The 16,188-nt window shown below is 46.0% G+C and overlaps 1 protein-coding gene across 3 annotated transcripts in view; it reads right to left on the reverse strand.

Moving 5' to 3' along the window:
* The window catches only part of Slc39a11 (solute carrier family 39 member 11), a 412,078-nt gene that overhangs the window by 131,176 nt on the left and 264,714 nt on the right, over positions 1-16,188 (reverse strand). For all 3 annotated transcript variants that reach the window (XM_027425778.2, XM_027425779.2, XM_027425777.2), the window contains exon 6: positions 2,335-2,505. In XM_027425778.2, coding sequence (XP_027281579.1) covers positions 2,335-2,505 — 171 coding nt within the window. The remainder of the gene's footprint in view (positions 1-2,334; positions 2,506-16,188) is intronic.

Genomic DNA, 16,188 nt, shown 5'->3' on the forward strand with positions numbered 1-16,188 from the left:
TGTCAAAGCTGAACCTAAATTTTTAATAAACCATGATGGATGGTGTTAAAAGAGACCTTTCCAAAGGCAGCTGGCATTGGACAGGCTCTGAAAATGACTCTTGTCAGAGGGCGTGCTACTGACAGGAAGCGTGGGCAAGTTATTCTCTTCAGACTAAAGCAGAAACCAGAGGCAGGAGAAATAAACCTGCTGGGAACTTCAGAGTTAGGTGATTTATTTTTTCAGATGGGGTCTCATGTAACTCAGTCTGGCCTCAAACTTTCTATGTAGCTAAGGATCCCCCTACCTCTCCCTTCCATTGTGCTGGGACAGGATGACACAGGTAACCTGTTTCTTCAGTGACTGGTATTTCTCAGGTGGGAGGAGACTCAGGAGCCCTCCAACTTCCAGTGGGTGACTTTAGATACTGTGGGGAGCATGACAGGAGCTCCCAACAGTGCAAACCCACTTAGGTCTACTCTGGGCACTGTGTGTCGGGGTCCCATGTGTGACTCCATCAGAAGACACGCTGTATGAAGAGCTTTAGGAAGTTAACCAAGAAGGTGCACATCTGACTCAGAGAGGGCTAAAGCACCGAGAAAGAAATAGGAGAGAGATGGGCAATGAGGAAAATTCTAAGAAAAGCAGCCTGTCTATGATTACACAATAGAAACTGCTGTGACTACAAAGGAAAGTACTAGAAACACGTTTCTCTCCTCCCAGAGGAAGAGCCCAGCTTAAAAGTGACCTGGTGCCTGGTGTTTCAGACAGATTCCATGTATACCAGATATAATGACACAGACGAGGCTACACCTGGCGTCATCTTCACACAAATAAGAGAGTACCAGTTCTCCAGAGGAGTGATTTTATCCTTGCCATGTTCTCTGCTTCTACAAAACCAATTCCAGGAGATGGCAGAATCACATCTCCATGAGCCTTAAGAGAGAAGCGCTGTCACCTTAGCGAGTTGTGGCTGCCTGTGCTGCCCCTGTCACAGACAACAGACAGGATCTGTGAACTCGGTGTGGATCTATAAAACAAATCACCTCCGACAGGCCCCAGGGACAACTACTGCACATGCTCAACTTTCAGCAAAAGATGGATGGAAACAATTAAGAGCTCAAGGCTGACAAAGCCATGGTTGAAAGACCCAAGGAGCCTGGTCCATACAATGACCCCCATCTGTCAAATGCTCAGAGGGCCTGAGCATAGCCAATGGCTGTGCACATGTCTCAGAAGAAACCATTTGGCAAAAGTCCCATTTCATCCATGAGAAAACCAAACAGTGTTCAGAGATAAACTCATCAGTGGGTGGCAGAGTGAGAGTTCCACTGTGTGTCCCCAGCAGCTCTGGATCCTTCATTAATTTATTTTTTTCTAGTAGCCTTATTGTTTTATATTTTATGCTTACCTGTGTCTTCTCATTGCTTTATAAGAAGTATTATATTTTAAATAAAGCACCATTAAGTCTTTCCCCCATAAAATTAAATCCCAAGACTTCAAATAAGTTATTCTGTAAAGAACTTTAGTAGGAAAAGGTCCCTACAAAGAAAGCACGTGAGTGAAGTATGAATGTCAATCAAGACAGGTTTCCATACTGTTCTTTTTTTTTTTTTTTTTTTTTGGTATACATGTGCAATGGGGTGCATGCCTGTGGATGTGCATGTGTGTGTACAGGTGTGTGTGTGTGTGTGTGTGTGTGTGTGTGTGTGTGTGTGTGTATTATATAAAAAGCTACAAATCAACCTTTGGTGTATTCCTCAGCTCTGTCCACCTAATTTTTGGTGGCAGGATCTTTTGCTGGCCTGGAACTCACCAAATAAATAGCTTGGCTGACCAGCAAGCCCTGGGGATCCTCCTGTCCCCGGTGCCGACATGACGGGCACACGTCACCACATCCAGATTTTCCCCTTGGGTTCTCTGGATGAAACTCACACTTTCACATCAGACACTTCACTGACTGAGCTATCTCCTGAGCCCCTGAATTCCCTACATCCTTAACAGCATCAGTCAGAACTGGAGACATCCTGCACTTCCGGGAAGCTCCCTCTATCCCAGAATCATGGGCAATACAGAATTATGTTCCATGTAATTTGGTACCTGGTACCAAATACCTAAAGAAAGGGACTCCTGGGTCAAAATAACAGAGGTTACTTAAAGTAACTGGAATGGGGAGATGGAACATGCAAAGATCATTCTAGAATGAATCACCATAGCATAGAATGGCCTCCACTGCCCTCCAAGTAGGACTCATGTCACTACTGACAGACAGTTCCCCTTTCCCAGCTGCATAGCTGTGTGGACAATGGTGCGACCCTCAGGCAGATGACAGACAGCCCCAGGACCAGTCCTCACCTGGAACGTTGTGTAAGGTGATGGCCAGGATGAGCAGAGCGATCCTTCTCCAGCTGCTGACCCCAGTCTGCCCTGGGTTCCCTTGCACAGGCCCTGACGGGACAGTGCCCTCTGGGAGGCCAGCAACTGCCATCTTCTTCCTCTGGTGTACCTCGCCATTCTCGCTCTTGTCTGTGTAAAAAGAACACAGAGAGAGGGGCTGTGAAAATGTGCACTCTGACTCCTGGGCAGACAGCAGCAAGAGGAGTACTCGAAGCCAGGGACGATTCTGCATCTAGACTGCCATGGTGCAAGCATCTCCTCTTGGTGGCTCAGGCACTCCCTGGGACAGTCATTCAGCAAGGACTCGGGAACCAGACATTCTGTGCCTGGAGTCCAGGCTCTAAGAAGGATGAAAATGGCCACATAATGAGAAGAATGCTGAGGGTTGATGAGGAGCAGATTGTGGGATCTGGCTATCATTTTTACTTCATGACCCTGCCACGCACCAGCTGAGCGATGCTTGCTAACCAGGGGTTTTCACTGCTCTGTACTGCAGTTCCTGACTCTAAACAATGCAGCAATGAAATATTTGCTGGAGGTTACCTGGTTGTAGAGAGTGGAAGAAGTTCCCGGTGAATGTGTGTTGTTGAATAGGCACTGGTCATGTCAAGTACCAACACTTCAGCCCCATGGGAGTCCAGCTATATATAATAATTCCATCTCCTTGCTTCAGCTGTATATAATAACCCCACCTCCTTGTCCAGCCATATATAATTCCCCTGGTTTAGATTGGAGTATTGCTGTTTCTTAGACTGTTGCCTCAATGGTATTTTTTAGATGCATGGAGATCCTTGACTGTGGGAGATGGTGGAAGCTTCACACTCTGGGACTCTGGGTATGACACTATAGTCCATGCCCTTGACAGATGGTGACAGGGAACCTCAACAGTCCTCCTTCCGGTCTCCACTCATAGAACATCCCTCCAAAAGTGGGAAATCCCTTCTCTGAAGATGGAAGCAGAACTTCCTCAAGCAATTTAGGAAACAAGGAGGCTGGTGGGATAGTTTGGCATCTAAAAGCCAATCCAGCCTGGAAGCCTAGACATGAATCTGATGTCTAGAATCCACAGTAGAAGGAGAGAATTGACTCCTGCGAGCTTTCTCTGACCTCCATGCTGTGGCCTATGTTCCCCGCCCCACCACTGTCACATACTAAAAATAAATTAATACTTAAAATATAAACAAAGAATACCTCTGGGGTCTCCTGGCCCCTCATTGTGTGCACATATCTTTGTCATACCAGGCTAGTATAGTTTGTCTCAGCTTTTAGGATGCTGACCCTAAAGAATAGAGTCCCATGGGGGTGACGAGATGGCTCAGTAGTTGAGAGAACTCAAGTGTGGTTCCCAGTAGCCATATCAGGTGGCTAACAACTTCCTGTAACCCCAGCTCCTGGGGATCCAATGTCCTCCTCTGGCTTCTGCAGGCAACTACACTCATGCAGACAGACATGCATACATACGATTTTTTTAAAAAAGAGAAAGAAAGGGGAGGAGAGAGAAGGGAAGAAAGGAGGGCATGGCAGGGAGAGCAGGGAAAGAGAAAGAAAGGGAGGAAGGGAAGGAGGACCTTTAATTGATCCTCCACAGTGCATGACTCAGAGAATGTGGCATCCTGCAGCTCTTCCTAGGCAACCCTTGGCATTCCATCAAGGCTGTGTGGTGTTCACACTGTGACTGTGTGTGTGTGTGTGTGTGTGTGTGTGTGTGTGTGTGTGTGTGTGTGTGTGTGCAAATGTGCTACTGAACATATGTTACCAACCCTTTATCCCATCTTTACTGTTGGACATATTAGGCAGGCTTCCTGAATGTATGCACAATGTTTCTGGATACATGAGGCAGAAGCAGACTTATATGTCTTAAGATGATAACATCTAGATGACATGGACTGCAGAGCCTGGTAGGAAGTCCCCAGAATTCCAAGCCCAGAAGCATAATGAGACACTTGAGTGCTGTCCATGAGCCTAGCACCTGCTTCCCTGCATCCTCTTCCCGGATACCAAGACTGGGATTCTCACGTCCCTGCACATCCATAGGTGACACCTGGAGGGCACAAACCTGCAGCCATGAGCTGAGCAAACTCTCTGCTGCCTGAACACAGCTGCCCCTGTAACATGACAAGCCCTGAAGTCCTCTCTGTGGTGGCATTGAGCCATCTCGATCAGCGCTTTCAAAAGCACAATGGAAGTCACAATCCACTCTGCAGCCAAACATGCACAGATGGTCTGGAAGCCTGACTGTGTCCTCAAGGATTCAAGACACATCTAGGGAAGTGGATTTGGATAGCCTCCTCTTTCACAGCCCATGGGCCCGGCCACCCGAGGACACAGATGCTCTGCGGTCCCTGAGAGAGGGTGAGTGGTGGAATCAAATGGGCCCAGTGATGGAATCTCAGGCCTCCAATGAATACAGCAATGCTAATTAACAGATCACCAGCCATGAGAGAGAGTAATAAAGCCCCCAGATCTCACTGGAGATGAGTTCATTAAGATAACACAACAGGCAGAGTCTTACCTACTGAGTGCACACAGCTTCAAATCCCTGAGAAAAGTCTTTGTTTCTAAACCCTGTTACAAAACTCAGTAACAGGGATGTAGAGAGACTATGTACTTGTGTGCGTACAAACCGCACCAACAAGCAAATCCCAAGTATGGAAGAAGAGGCTCATGCAGTACAGCAAATCACTTTGCACTGTGAAGACCTGAATTCAGATCCCCAGAAGCCTTGTAAAAGTCTGGCCAGAGGCTGGCAAGATGGCTGCCATGTTTGATTCCTGAGACCGACATGGCAGGAGACGGGAACCAACTTCCATAAGCTGTTCTCTGACCTCCAAATACTGACCATGGCATGTGTGTATTTGTGTGCATGCATGTACACACACACCAGACACTAAATTATATAAATGTAATTGCAAAAAATTCAAGCCCAGCTGATACCCATAATCCCAGTGAGAACATGATGGGACATGGAGATAAACAGATTCCTAGAATCTCTCTGGAGCCTCAGGTCAAAGAGAAAGCCTGTCTTAAAACGGCGGGAGATGACTAAGGAAGGACCCAAACCCATGGTTGTCCTCTGTACACACACAAGCATGCACATGTATGTGTGTATGAATATTTTACCTGCATGTATGTATGTGTACCATGTGCATACGGTGCTCATGAAAGCCAGAAAAAGGCCTGTTTCCCTTTAAACCAGAGTTCCAGATGGTTGTGAGCCATCATGTGGGTACTGGAACTGAACCCAGGTCCTCTGCAAGAGCAGTGAGAGCACTTAATTGTTTATCCATCTCTCCTGCCCTCAGAATCCAATTCTTAGAAAGCCTTGTTACAATGCACATTTATAACTGTTCCTAATTAAGTGGATTCTCTGAAAACAATAAGGAAGGGGGAATATTAGCAGATCTTTTTCATCCATGTTCTCTCTGTGTGTTTATCCAAATTAAAATAAAAAATTAAAGGTTGGTGGACAGCATATGTCTGTAACCACAGTGTTGAGGGGGATCTCCAGGCTCACCAACCAGCCAGCCTTGTTGAATCAATGGGATCCAGATTTAGTGAAAGAACCTGTCTCAAAAAATAGGGTAGAGAGCCACTGAAGAGCACCCATGTCAACATGTGGACTTCACATACACACATATACACACATGCATCGACAGACATGGACACTATACACATTCTATATAATTGCATTAAATAGCATGTGTCAGAAAAGATATCCTCATAGCCCAACACAGTTTCTTCTGTTTGTACACCCCCAGCCCCTCATCCCGCTCATGACTGTGGATTCTGTCTTCCCGCATAGCTGGAGTCAGGGCTGTGTCACTGCAAGGAGAATGGATGAGAGGATCACAGTGGCTGCCATGGGACCACAGCTCTGTCAGTATATTGCTTACTTTTCTGTTGGTGAGATAAAACACCATGACCAAGGCATCTTATAAAAGAAAGCATTTCATTGGGCTGACAGTTCCAGAAGGTTAGGGTTTACAATGGTGGAACAAAGAAGGCAAGGAGCCAGGAACAGCTGAGAGCTCACATCTCAAACCACAAGCAGGAGGCAGAGGGCACACTAGGAATGGCATGTCTCTTCTGAGAATGAACAAAGCCAGGCTCCAGTGATGCACTTCCTCCAATGAGGTCATGCCTCCTAATCCTTCCCAAATTGTTCTACCAACTGACAACATATGAGCCTCTGGGGGTCATTCTCATTCAAACCACTTCATCCCGTCATTAGCTTCACTCAGCAAATGCTGCCACTGTGTCTAGTTTCCTTGCTGTAAAATGTAAGTACTTGATTGTATCTACAGAGTGAGACTGTTCCAACAACTGAATTATGGGAGCATGTGCTATAGCGCTTGCTCACAAAACGTTTACACAACATTATCCAAGGCCCAGTTTTATATTCTGCTGTTGTGCTTCAGACTACGGGAGCATTTTCTCTGTGATTCTTTGTTAGATGATTCTAGGGATGTTTTGCTTAGTTGTGAGCCAATTATTTGTTAAATTATTTCTTTTAAATTCAAGCTATTTTGCTTTTTTGAGTGCTAAAAGTTGTAGTAGCCATCTCTTGCCACAGGGAGTCACATTTTTCTGTTCCTTCCCTTTCGGAATGGGCACCTAACCTGGGAAAAGACCTTTTCTGTGTGACATGAGGCACCACACCTTTAATTTCAAGGACCTTGTGCATCAGTGAAACCTGTAACAGAGCTGGCCCAGTCCCAGGAAACAAGAGCAGTGCATGGGGAAGAGGTATTATTCAAGTTAGGGAGAGTCTTCACACACAGATGGGAAAGTCTCTTGCATTCTTGATTCTATAACTGCTGGCCAGCACCTGGCTTCCCAAACCTGAACCACAGGGAAGCATAACCTCTGAGCTTTTTTTTTCTTTTTTAAGATTTTATTTATTTATTATATATACAACATTCTGCTTCCATGCATATGTGCACACCAGAAGAGGGCACCAGATCTCATGAGAGGTGGTTGTGAGCCACCATGTGGTTGCTGGGAATTGAACTCAGGACCTCTGGAAGAGCAGTCAGTGCTCTTAACCTCTGAGCCATCTCTCCAGCCCGATCTCTGAGCATTTTACACATGCAAAGACAAGTGTATACTCACATGCATTTAAAAATAACTAGGAAAGGGCTGGAGAGCTGGCTTAGCAATGATAGCACTTGCTGCTTTTCGACACTTTGGTTCTCAGCGCCCATGTCCGACAGCTCACCTTGACCTATAACTTATACTCCAGGGGACACACACCCCCTTCTGGCCTCTATGGGCAACTGCACTCACACGCTCATATACATACACCTAGACATGCACACATAAATAAAAGAATAAAAATAAACAAAGTATTCCTTAATTTTTCCCTTTCCACTCTCTTTTCTGCTACCTCTTCAAACTGATTTTGACCTCGGATTTGTAGAAAAGGAGACCGCCTCAATTAAATGAGGATAAAACCAAAAGTCACTTCTTGGCTTTTGATCTTCTGGGGACCTGAGTCCAGAAGGCTTAAGGGAGAAAAGGGATTTCCACAGGGATGATTTTTGACTTGGTAATAATTTTGCTGATTATTCTGAGAATGAACACCTTAGGCATTTGAGTTGTGGCCCAACTGTCAGTCACTGACAGATGGGTCAGCTGTACAGTGACAATAAACTTGGCCTATCGTTTGCCAACAGAACAGTAAAAAGAGGGAAGGACACTATGGGCATCTCTGCCCAGCCAATCCTCTTACTTCACTGAGTCTTAACAGACTATGCACCAACGGTGTCTTCGAATCTTTAAGCTGACAACAGAGAGATACAAATGTAAGGTTCTGGCATAAAAATCAATGTCAGAACATCAGTTGATGCCTCATCAGTTGAACACAGCTATGGACTGAAGGGACCACAACAGAACTGGGCTCTATCCATCCACTCTGCTATGGGGGTCATACACCTCACTCAAAACATCGCATCTGTGGTCATGAAATTACAAATGCATGCTGAAGGAACCGTGGGAAAACTGACCAAGTACACAGAAGACGATGCAAACCACCATGATCTCATTGACTAAAAAGTAACATTTCCTGGTGCACACCCCAGTGTTCCCACTAAACATAACAGAAGCACCACTTCTTGTGATTCCAGCATTGCCAAGAAATACAGATTAGTCCAGACTTTCTCATACCACTGGGCACCAGGACTGCTTCCGAATTGTTTCCTTATTAAATATCACTGCAAACACTAACCTATGCAAATGGTCAGAAATTTGGGAGGAGCAGGAAGATGGCGCCACAGACACCACTGTGGGCAGCATTTTGTCGATCTTCTCACTGGCCAAATCTCAGTCAATTCTGGGTATTTCCCAAAAGTGCATTCACTTATGGAATAGAGGCTACGGTATTTCCCTTAATTTGTATCTCTTTGACTGTAAGTACAATTGCCCATCATTTGCCACATCTCATTCCTCTTTTGCAAGATGACCTCGGCCCAAATGAGGCCTCTTTAGGTAATTACCACGTGATTGGCTAATTCCTCACAGGCAGGTAATTTTCCCATGATCCACTTATATCTGTCAATGACTGATGAGGCCTGCCTGGTAACAGTGGGTGTTGGTTTGATACCAGACAGTTGTATCCACATGGCTGAGGGAGATAGCCAGGAAACTGTCTGGACTTGGTTTTGGCTTCTTTGGAACTTTATGGAGATTCTATTGTGTCTTTTCTAAAACACTGTATCTGATTTACTTATGGCACTGTGCCTCTGACAGCTCCTTGTCTCTGGTCACATTCTCTCTCAACATTGAGACACCACTCTTTCTGGAAGTAGAGGAGGGATGTGGGTATCCCTCACTTCCCTGGGCTTCCTGCCCCACCCCCAACAGCTGCCCAGGATCCTTGTAAGAGTCACAGCAGTTCTGCAAACAATACCTAAAGAAAACCTGCCATGAACTGGGCCCCTGCTAACAATGCCAGGCACAGAAAATACAAAGCAGGTGACTGGGTATGCATGAATTTCAGATTAAGAATTTGTTTCTGTAAGTATAGCCTAAGCATTGCATGGGAAAACAGTTATACCAAAAATTTATTTTTGAAACTTGAATTTAGGCACACTGCATTTTTTAAATTGTGTGTGTGTGTGTGTGTGTGTGTGTGTGTGTGTGTGTGTATGCATGTGGCATGTGGATGTATATGCTTAACGTGTGTGCTTATACGCGAGTGTGCATGTATGCCTGCATGTGTGTACGTGTATATACTCTCTTACACAGGAGCCTGTGGACAGCAGGGGTTGATGTCAGTTGTCTTCCTCAATCTGTTTCTGGCCTTTTTATTTATTTTGTGACAGGGTCTCTCGGCCTGAGGTGCAGTGCTTTAGCTAGACTGACTGGCCACTCTATCCTGAGACTTTCCTGCCTCTGTCCCCTTAGCCCTGAGTTCTGGGGTTCTAGGTGCAGGCTACAGCATCTGGCTTTTCTCGGGATCAGAATTCAGGTCCTCGTGCTGGAGCAGCTCTTCCCTAGGCCAGCACACTGCATCTTCTCTGACACAGTGAACTGTGCCCAGTCAAGGACCCAGGTCCTGTGAGGAACAAGGGTGGGGAACTAATTGCATTCTGCATGGAGCAGGCAGGCACTTGCTTCTGTCTGGAGCCTATTAAGGGTGTTCTTCCTGTGCCTTCCAGAGCTCCAGGCTTGAAGAGATTCCACTGGAGAGGAAGGAAACTTCATGGAACCAGAATGGGAGTTATTTGTCATGCTTTGTTACTGACCCAGAGACATCTGGGCCCCACTCCGGAGCTTAAGAAACACAAGCAGAAGTTTATTTACAATCTTCTTAGCTGCAAAGGGTTTTTCCATTTATCACTACAACAAGCACTGGCTGCACGGTATCAGAGGTCAGGAGCCACCATTGTAAGGCGGCTCGGTCCATTTCTTGGTCTTCTCAGGCAGTGCATGTTTTGACAGGCACCAAAAGCCGCCCCAGCTGTACCTTGAACACTTATGAATAAGCAAATGGGTCCGCATAATTGGCAGAAATTAAATGTACAGCTGCAGAAGAGGCAGGCTCACTATTAGCGAAAGATTTCTCCTCCATTAAGCAAACCACCCACTAAAATGTTCCTCATTCCAAGGGTCCAGGTAAAATCATTTCTACTCTCAGGCAATAGAACCAAAACATCCAGTAATATTAAAAGCCCATTTATCAGATCAGCTGCTCTCATGGACCTGGATTCACTCCTGGAAACTTAATTATGATCTCAAAAATAAACCCTGGCTGAGTTTCAGAGATGCCTTTCTGCTGCTTCATAGCCCACCCTGAACCAGGCTGCCCAGTACACGAGCCCCCGAACACAAACAAGGCCATCACTTACTCCAGAGAGCCCGTCATCAGCAAGACATCTGCATCCAAAAGTCCTTGCAGGGCTGGGGAGATTCAGTTGGTAAAGTGCCTGGCACACACCCATGAGGACCTAAGTTCAAATTCCCAGCATGTATGTAAAAAACCAGGCATGATGGTATATGCTTGTGCCAGTTGGTTGGTTTTGTTTTGTTTTTGTTTTTTGTCAGCTTGACATGAGCTAGAGTCAACTGGGAAGAGGGGACCTCAACTGAGAGCATGGCTAGAGTTGAAAATTACCATTTCACTTGTCACTGCCCAGTGACAAGCCATTCTAGGATACTTTCTCTCTCCCAGACTCTGCTCCATTCCACATGTGGAATGCTGTCCTCTGGAGAGTAAAGGCCATTAGCACCTTATATTAATCACTTCTCTGCGGCTGTGATAAAATCCCATAACCACGGCCACTTCTAAAAGAAAGGGCTTCTTTGGGGCTTACAGATCCAGAGGGTTACAGTCCATAATGGCAGGGAGAGCAGCAGGCAGACATAGCAGTTGAAGCCGGTAGCTGAGAGTTGCCGAGAGTACACTTGAAAGGGCACAAGTCTTTTGAAACTGCACTGCCTGCCCTCAGTGACATACTTCCTCCAGCAAGGTCACACTGCCTAATCCTCCCCAAACAAAACAACCGGGGACCAAGAATTCAAACGTCCGAGACATATGGGGGACATCTCATTCAAACTACCACACATCTTAATCAAATTTGCTGTGAGTACTCACAAGAGATGTTCAGGAATGTATACGGCCCTCTGGAAGATCAGAGATCAGGTCTGCTAATTTTCCCTCGTAGAAGGGATGGGGAGGGACAGCAGACCCTAGCGTAAGATTCCAACCACTCCCCTCTATGCCCCATTCCTAGAGTCATTTAATTCCATCCTAGTCATCAAGCGATGGACTTGAATACCATCATCCCTTTAGTCTGTCATTGGTACCCTATCTTCCAGTGCCCATTATGTACTGGACAGGCCAAGCCTGACCCTTCCCTGCACCAGACCACCGCCAATACACATGAGATTTTTTCTCAGTGCCCAGGGGCAGGGGCAAGGAAAGCACTTGAGATTAGAAGGCAGGGCTGGAGAGATGGCTCAGTGGTTAAGAACTGGTGTTTCATTCCCAGCATGTATATGGGACAGCTCACAACCACCTGCAACTCCAGCTTTCCTCTGGCATCTGCAGTTACCTGTACACTCATGCACATACACATTGTATTTTATTTCAAAAAGGGGGGTCTTGTTTTGTTTTATTAAAGACTAGGAGGTAAAAGTAACTGGGTTTGACAGAGACCATCATATCCTTACCTCAGCTCAAAGCCCTTTCTGAGAGGATTTTTGCTCTCACAGCACATGGGGAATGTAAAAGAAAATACAACCAGGGCAAAAAGATTGAGAGAAAAACAAATTTCCCAAACGGAGGGATGCATTCCTTCTCCACCCCTGGGTCTATCTATCAAAACCACCCCCTCTATCTTTATCCCCCGCATCCTCCCCTGGAAGTCCCTCTCCTGACAACATCCATGAAAACTGGCAGTCTCTCCAATCAGAAGTTAGCGCCATCCTGTGGGCTACAGTAAAAATAAACCAAGGGAAGGGTTTATTTCAGCTTACTTCCAGGTAACATCCATCACTGGGAGAAGTCAGGGCAGGAACCCAAGCGGGGCAGGAACCTGGAGGCAGGAGCTGATACAGAGGTCATGGAGAGGGGGTGATACTCACTGGCTTGCTCCCCATGGCTTGCTCAGCTTCTTCCTTATAGAACCCAGGACTGCCAGCCCAAGGATGGCACCACCCACTATGGGCTGTGCCCTCCCCCATCAATCACTAATTAAGAAAATGCCCCACAGCCATATCTTTTGGAGGCATTTTCTCAATTGAGGTTCCTCCTTTCAGCTAACTCCAGCTTGTGTGAAGTTGATACAAAGGTAGCCAGCACAACAGGAATGCCTCCTTTACATCCTTAGACACTCACAACACTCATCACCATGAGGCTCACCCTAGTCCTTCCTCCCCTTCATAAAGACAAAAATAAATGAACGCATCCTGGGGCTTGGGTGTCTCCAGCCAACTCTGCCTCCAGGCGGATGCAGGCATCCTAGGAAGGGTGGAACCTCGGAAGGTCTCAGTTGCTTCTGGCTATAAAGGGGCCTATCTATGAAGGTGGATACCAGGATGCCTTCTGGCATGGCATGCACATGCCTGCTCCAGACACCACCAGCCTGTCAAAAGGATCACTCAGTTCCACGAGTGAAAGCCCCATGGTGTCTCCATGGCAGCACTAACTGAGCTCTCGAGCCTCTGAGATTTTCCGAGAGCTTGAGAGAGAGCCCTCTCTAACTACTCGAAGAACGACAAGGTCCAGTCAGTGGGAAGCAAATGCATTTGCTAGATGACAGACTGTCTCTTCGCGCCCTAAAATAATACACATTATTTTCCTTTAGAGCTCATTAAGATCGTTTCTTTATTTCCCCTTTAAATGCTGAGATTTCACTGTACTGTTCAGGGTGTCCCCAAGGCCCTAGGCTCAAGGGGTTATCTTGCCTCCGTGGCCCAAGTAGTGGCAGTACAGAACACTGTAGTGCACCTGACTGAAATGTCCTCTGATAATATTATACATCCCTAAAGCCTAGAGAAAGTTCAGAAAACACTGTAAGTACCTAGAAAAGCTAAACACCATTTACCACCCAGTGATGACTTTCCTTTTAAACACTAAAACAAGTTTTAAAATGTGTATACTAGCACTAGGGAAAGGCTTCAGTTTGCCATGCAAGCTTGAGGGTTTGAGTTCGATCCCCGGAGTCCACATTTTAAAAACAGCTGGGAATAGTGATAATGGCAAATGCAAGGTCCCTTTGCAGAGAATTGGAGATGGAAGGATCCATCCCCAGGGCTTGTAGCTCTGCCAACCCAGTCTACTTGGCGAGTTCCAGACTAATGAAAAGATGTTACCCCCAAAGAGAAACTAACATAGCCTGCAGAATCACAGCTGAGGTTAACCTCCGACCTCCACATGCAGACAGACTGACAGACAACACACACACACACACACACACACACACACACACCTCTGCACGCACACACATGTGCACATACACTTTTATAGTAGATCTCCGTGTGTCCACAGGAACACACACACCTCTTATTCTGCGGGGCTTTGCGATGTGGTTTTCTATAGAGCCTAAGTGGGATCTATAAATGTGCCCCTGCACCAGTGGTTCCCAATTGAATTTCCTTTACCATCTCTCGGCCAGGGAGCGGTATGAAGAATTCCATGGAGTCAAACCCAAAACCGAAACTAGATGTCCATTTTCCTTTTCTCTTAGAAAAGATGTGTGTTCACTGTCCTAATGATTTCAGAGTCAGGCAAACAGTTACCTTCCAGCCCTCTTCCAGGTGGCTGCTTAGAAAAATAAAAGCTAGCTAGATGGGAATTATAAATGGCCACTTACAAACTGGTCAAATGTTGTTTGAACTTAAAAGGGCCAATAAATATTTCATGCTCTGAGGCATCCGTGGCATAAATGTTACCCTGACAAGTGCTTTGGGAGCCTTCCCTTCTCCAGGCACAGATTGAAGGGCATATTAAAAAGAAAGAGCACATGTGTGAGTGAGTGAGTGTGTGCGTGCGTGTGTGCGTGCGTGCGTGCGTGCGCGTGTGTGTGTGTACACAAGTGGGGGAACAGACTTCTTCCTGCAGCCTGGTTTGTCATTAATTTTATCAGTTTTCAAGTCCATCACTTACCAGCTGTGTCTCAAGGTCTGTCACTGTCCACATTCGCAGACATACCAAGACAGAAGGGCAAGGGTGGGCTCTGCACAGGATTTTGTCTACTGAGCTTGTATGGTGACTGGCACACTGCGGGTACCTTAATGTTTGTGGCAGGAAGCACAGAAGCCAATGGTATTTCCTGGGAATGCAACCACACACCCACAGGGAGCATTTTGCTCCTACTTTCGGGATATTATGATCTTCTTTAAGGTTAAGGATGTAGTTGTACAATGTCCTTATTTTTTCTAGAACAACATTCATATATACAAAGATCTACTCCATGGATATTCAAAGGTCAGTCTTTTTTTTTTTTAAAGGTCCATACAGCAAAATGTTTGACTTTGATGGTCATTCTGCCTTTGTTGTAACTATTCAACTGCCCATTGTAGCACAAAGACATCCACAGATACCGTGTGGGTTGTCAGGTCTGTGTTTCAATAAAACTTTATTCGAAAAACCAGGTAGCAGCTCAGATTGAACCTATTGCTGAGTCCTGATGTGGACATTTAAAAGCAGGACTTTAAAAAGATCTCAGTACCAAAAAAAAAAAAAAAAAATGTAAGCCAGGCTTTAGTGGCGCATGCCTTTAATCCCAGCACACCGGAGGCAGAGGCAGGCAGATCTCTGAGTTCGCTGCCAGCCTGGTCTCCAGAGTGAGTGCCAGGATAGGCTCCAAAACTACACAGAGAAACCCTGTCTTGAAAAACAAACAAACAATCAAACAAAAGATCTCAGTAATGTTCCTTATTTCTTCAGATCTCTAAGTAAGTTAAGTGTCTAGGCCCACCAAATGGATCAGCATTGCACACAGTTTGAGGGAAAGTTCTTTCCTGGGACAGGGGGGAGCAAAAGGCATCTCAGACAATGTGAAGCGAGTGGGTGGGTGGGGGCCCCATGTTTTTCAGGTAGAGCAGCAGCCAAGATTGGCAGAAGCAGCCAGGCTACAAGATGAACCCTATCAAGATGCTCACGAACACCCCAGGTCAGGTGAGCTCATAGCTAATCATCGAGGGCTCAGAAGGGGCAATTAGCATATCACCCAGATGCACATAATTGACTCATCGTGAAGCTAAATGTTTGGGTCTAGAAAAGTTTGTTTTCCTAATTAGCTAAACACCCCTCCCTGTAGTATTTTCCTGCTATTAATGTAATCAGAGAATATCTCAGGCCATGCAGAGGAAAACATCATCCAAGAGGCTGTAAGACTGACAGGCCCATCTCCCATTGAGGAAGGACAGCACACCTGAGTGTTCTCCATGAACAGAGCAGAGAGGCAACTGTCCTGTCAGAACCTTGAGGACAGAGATTCCAAGAAAAAGCCCCCTGGAGCTGAGAGGTACAAGGGGGGGGGGGTGGCTCCTGACTCCTCTTGCAGGCTGCTCCTCGTTTGCAGTTTTGTCCCCAGCCTAATTCTTCAGATCTTCAGAAGAGAATTGGGGTGGAGGGTAGGGGAGTGGGGGTGGGGGGTTGTCCTGTTTCCCTTGGCTAGAACAGAAGAACTTCTGGGAAGTCCTCTCTCATCTTTAGGGTAGACCCTCTCTGTCTGTCTCTCTCTGTCTCTCTGTCTCTCTGTCTCTCTCTCTCTCTCTCTCTCTCTCTGTATATATATCTATATCTATATCTATATATATATATATATATCACATACAAACACAGAATATTATAAAATAATATAT

This window comes from Cricetulus griseus, chromosome 7 (assembly GCF_003668045.3).
Source record: "Cricetulus griseus strain 17A/GY chromosome 7, alternate assembly CriGri-PICRH-1.0, whole genome shotgun sequence".
In the NCBI taxonomy this organism is placed as follows: Eukaryota; Metazoa; Chordata; class Mammalia; order Rodentia; family Cricetidae; genus Cricetulus; species Cricetulus griseus.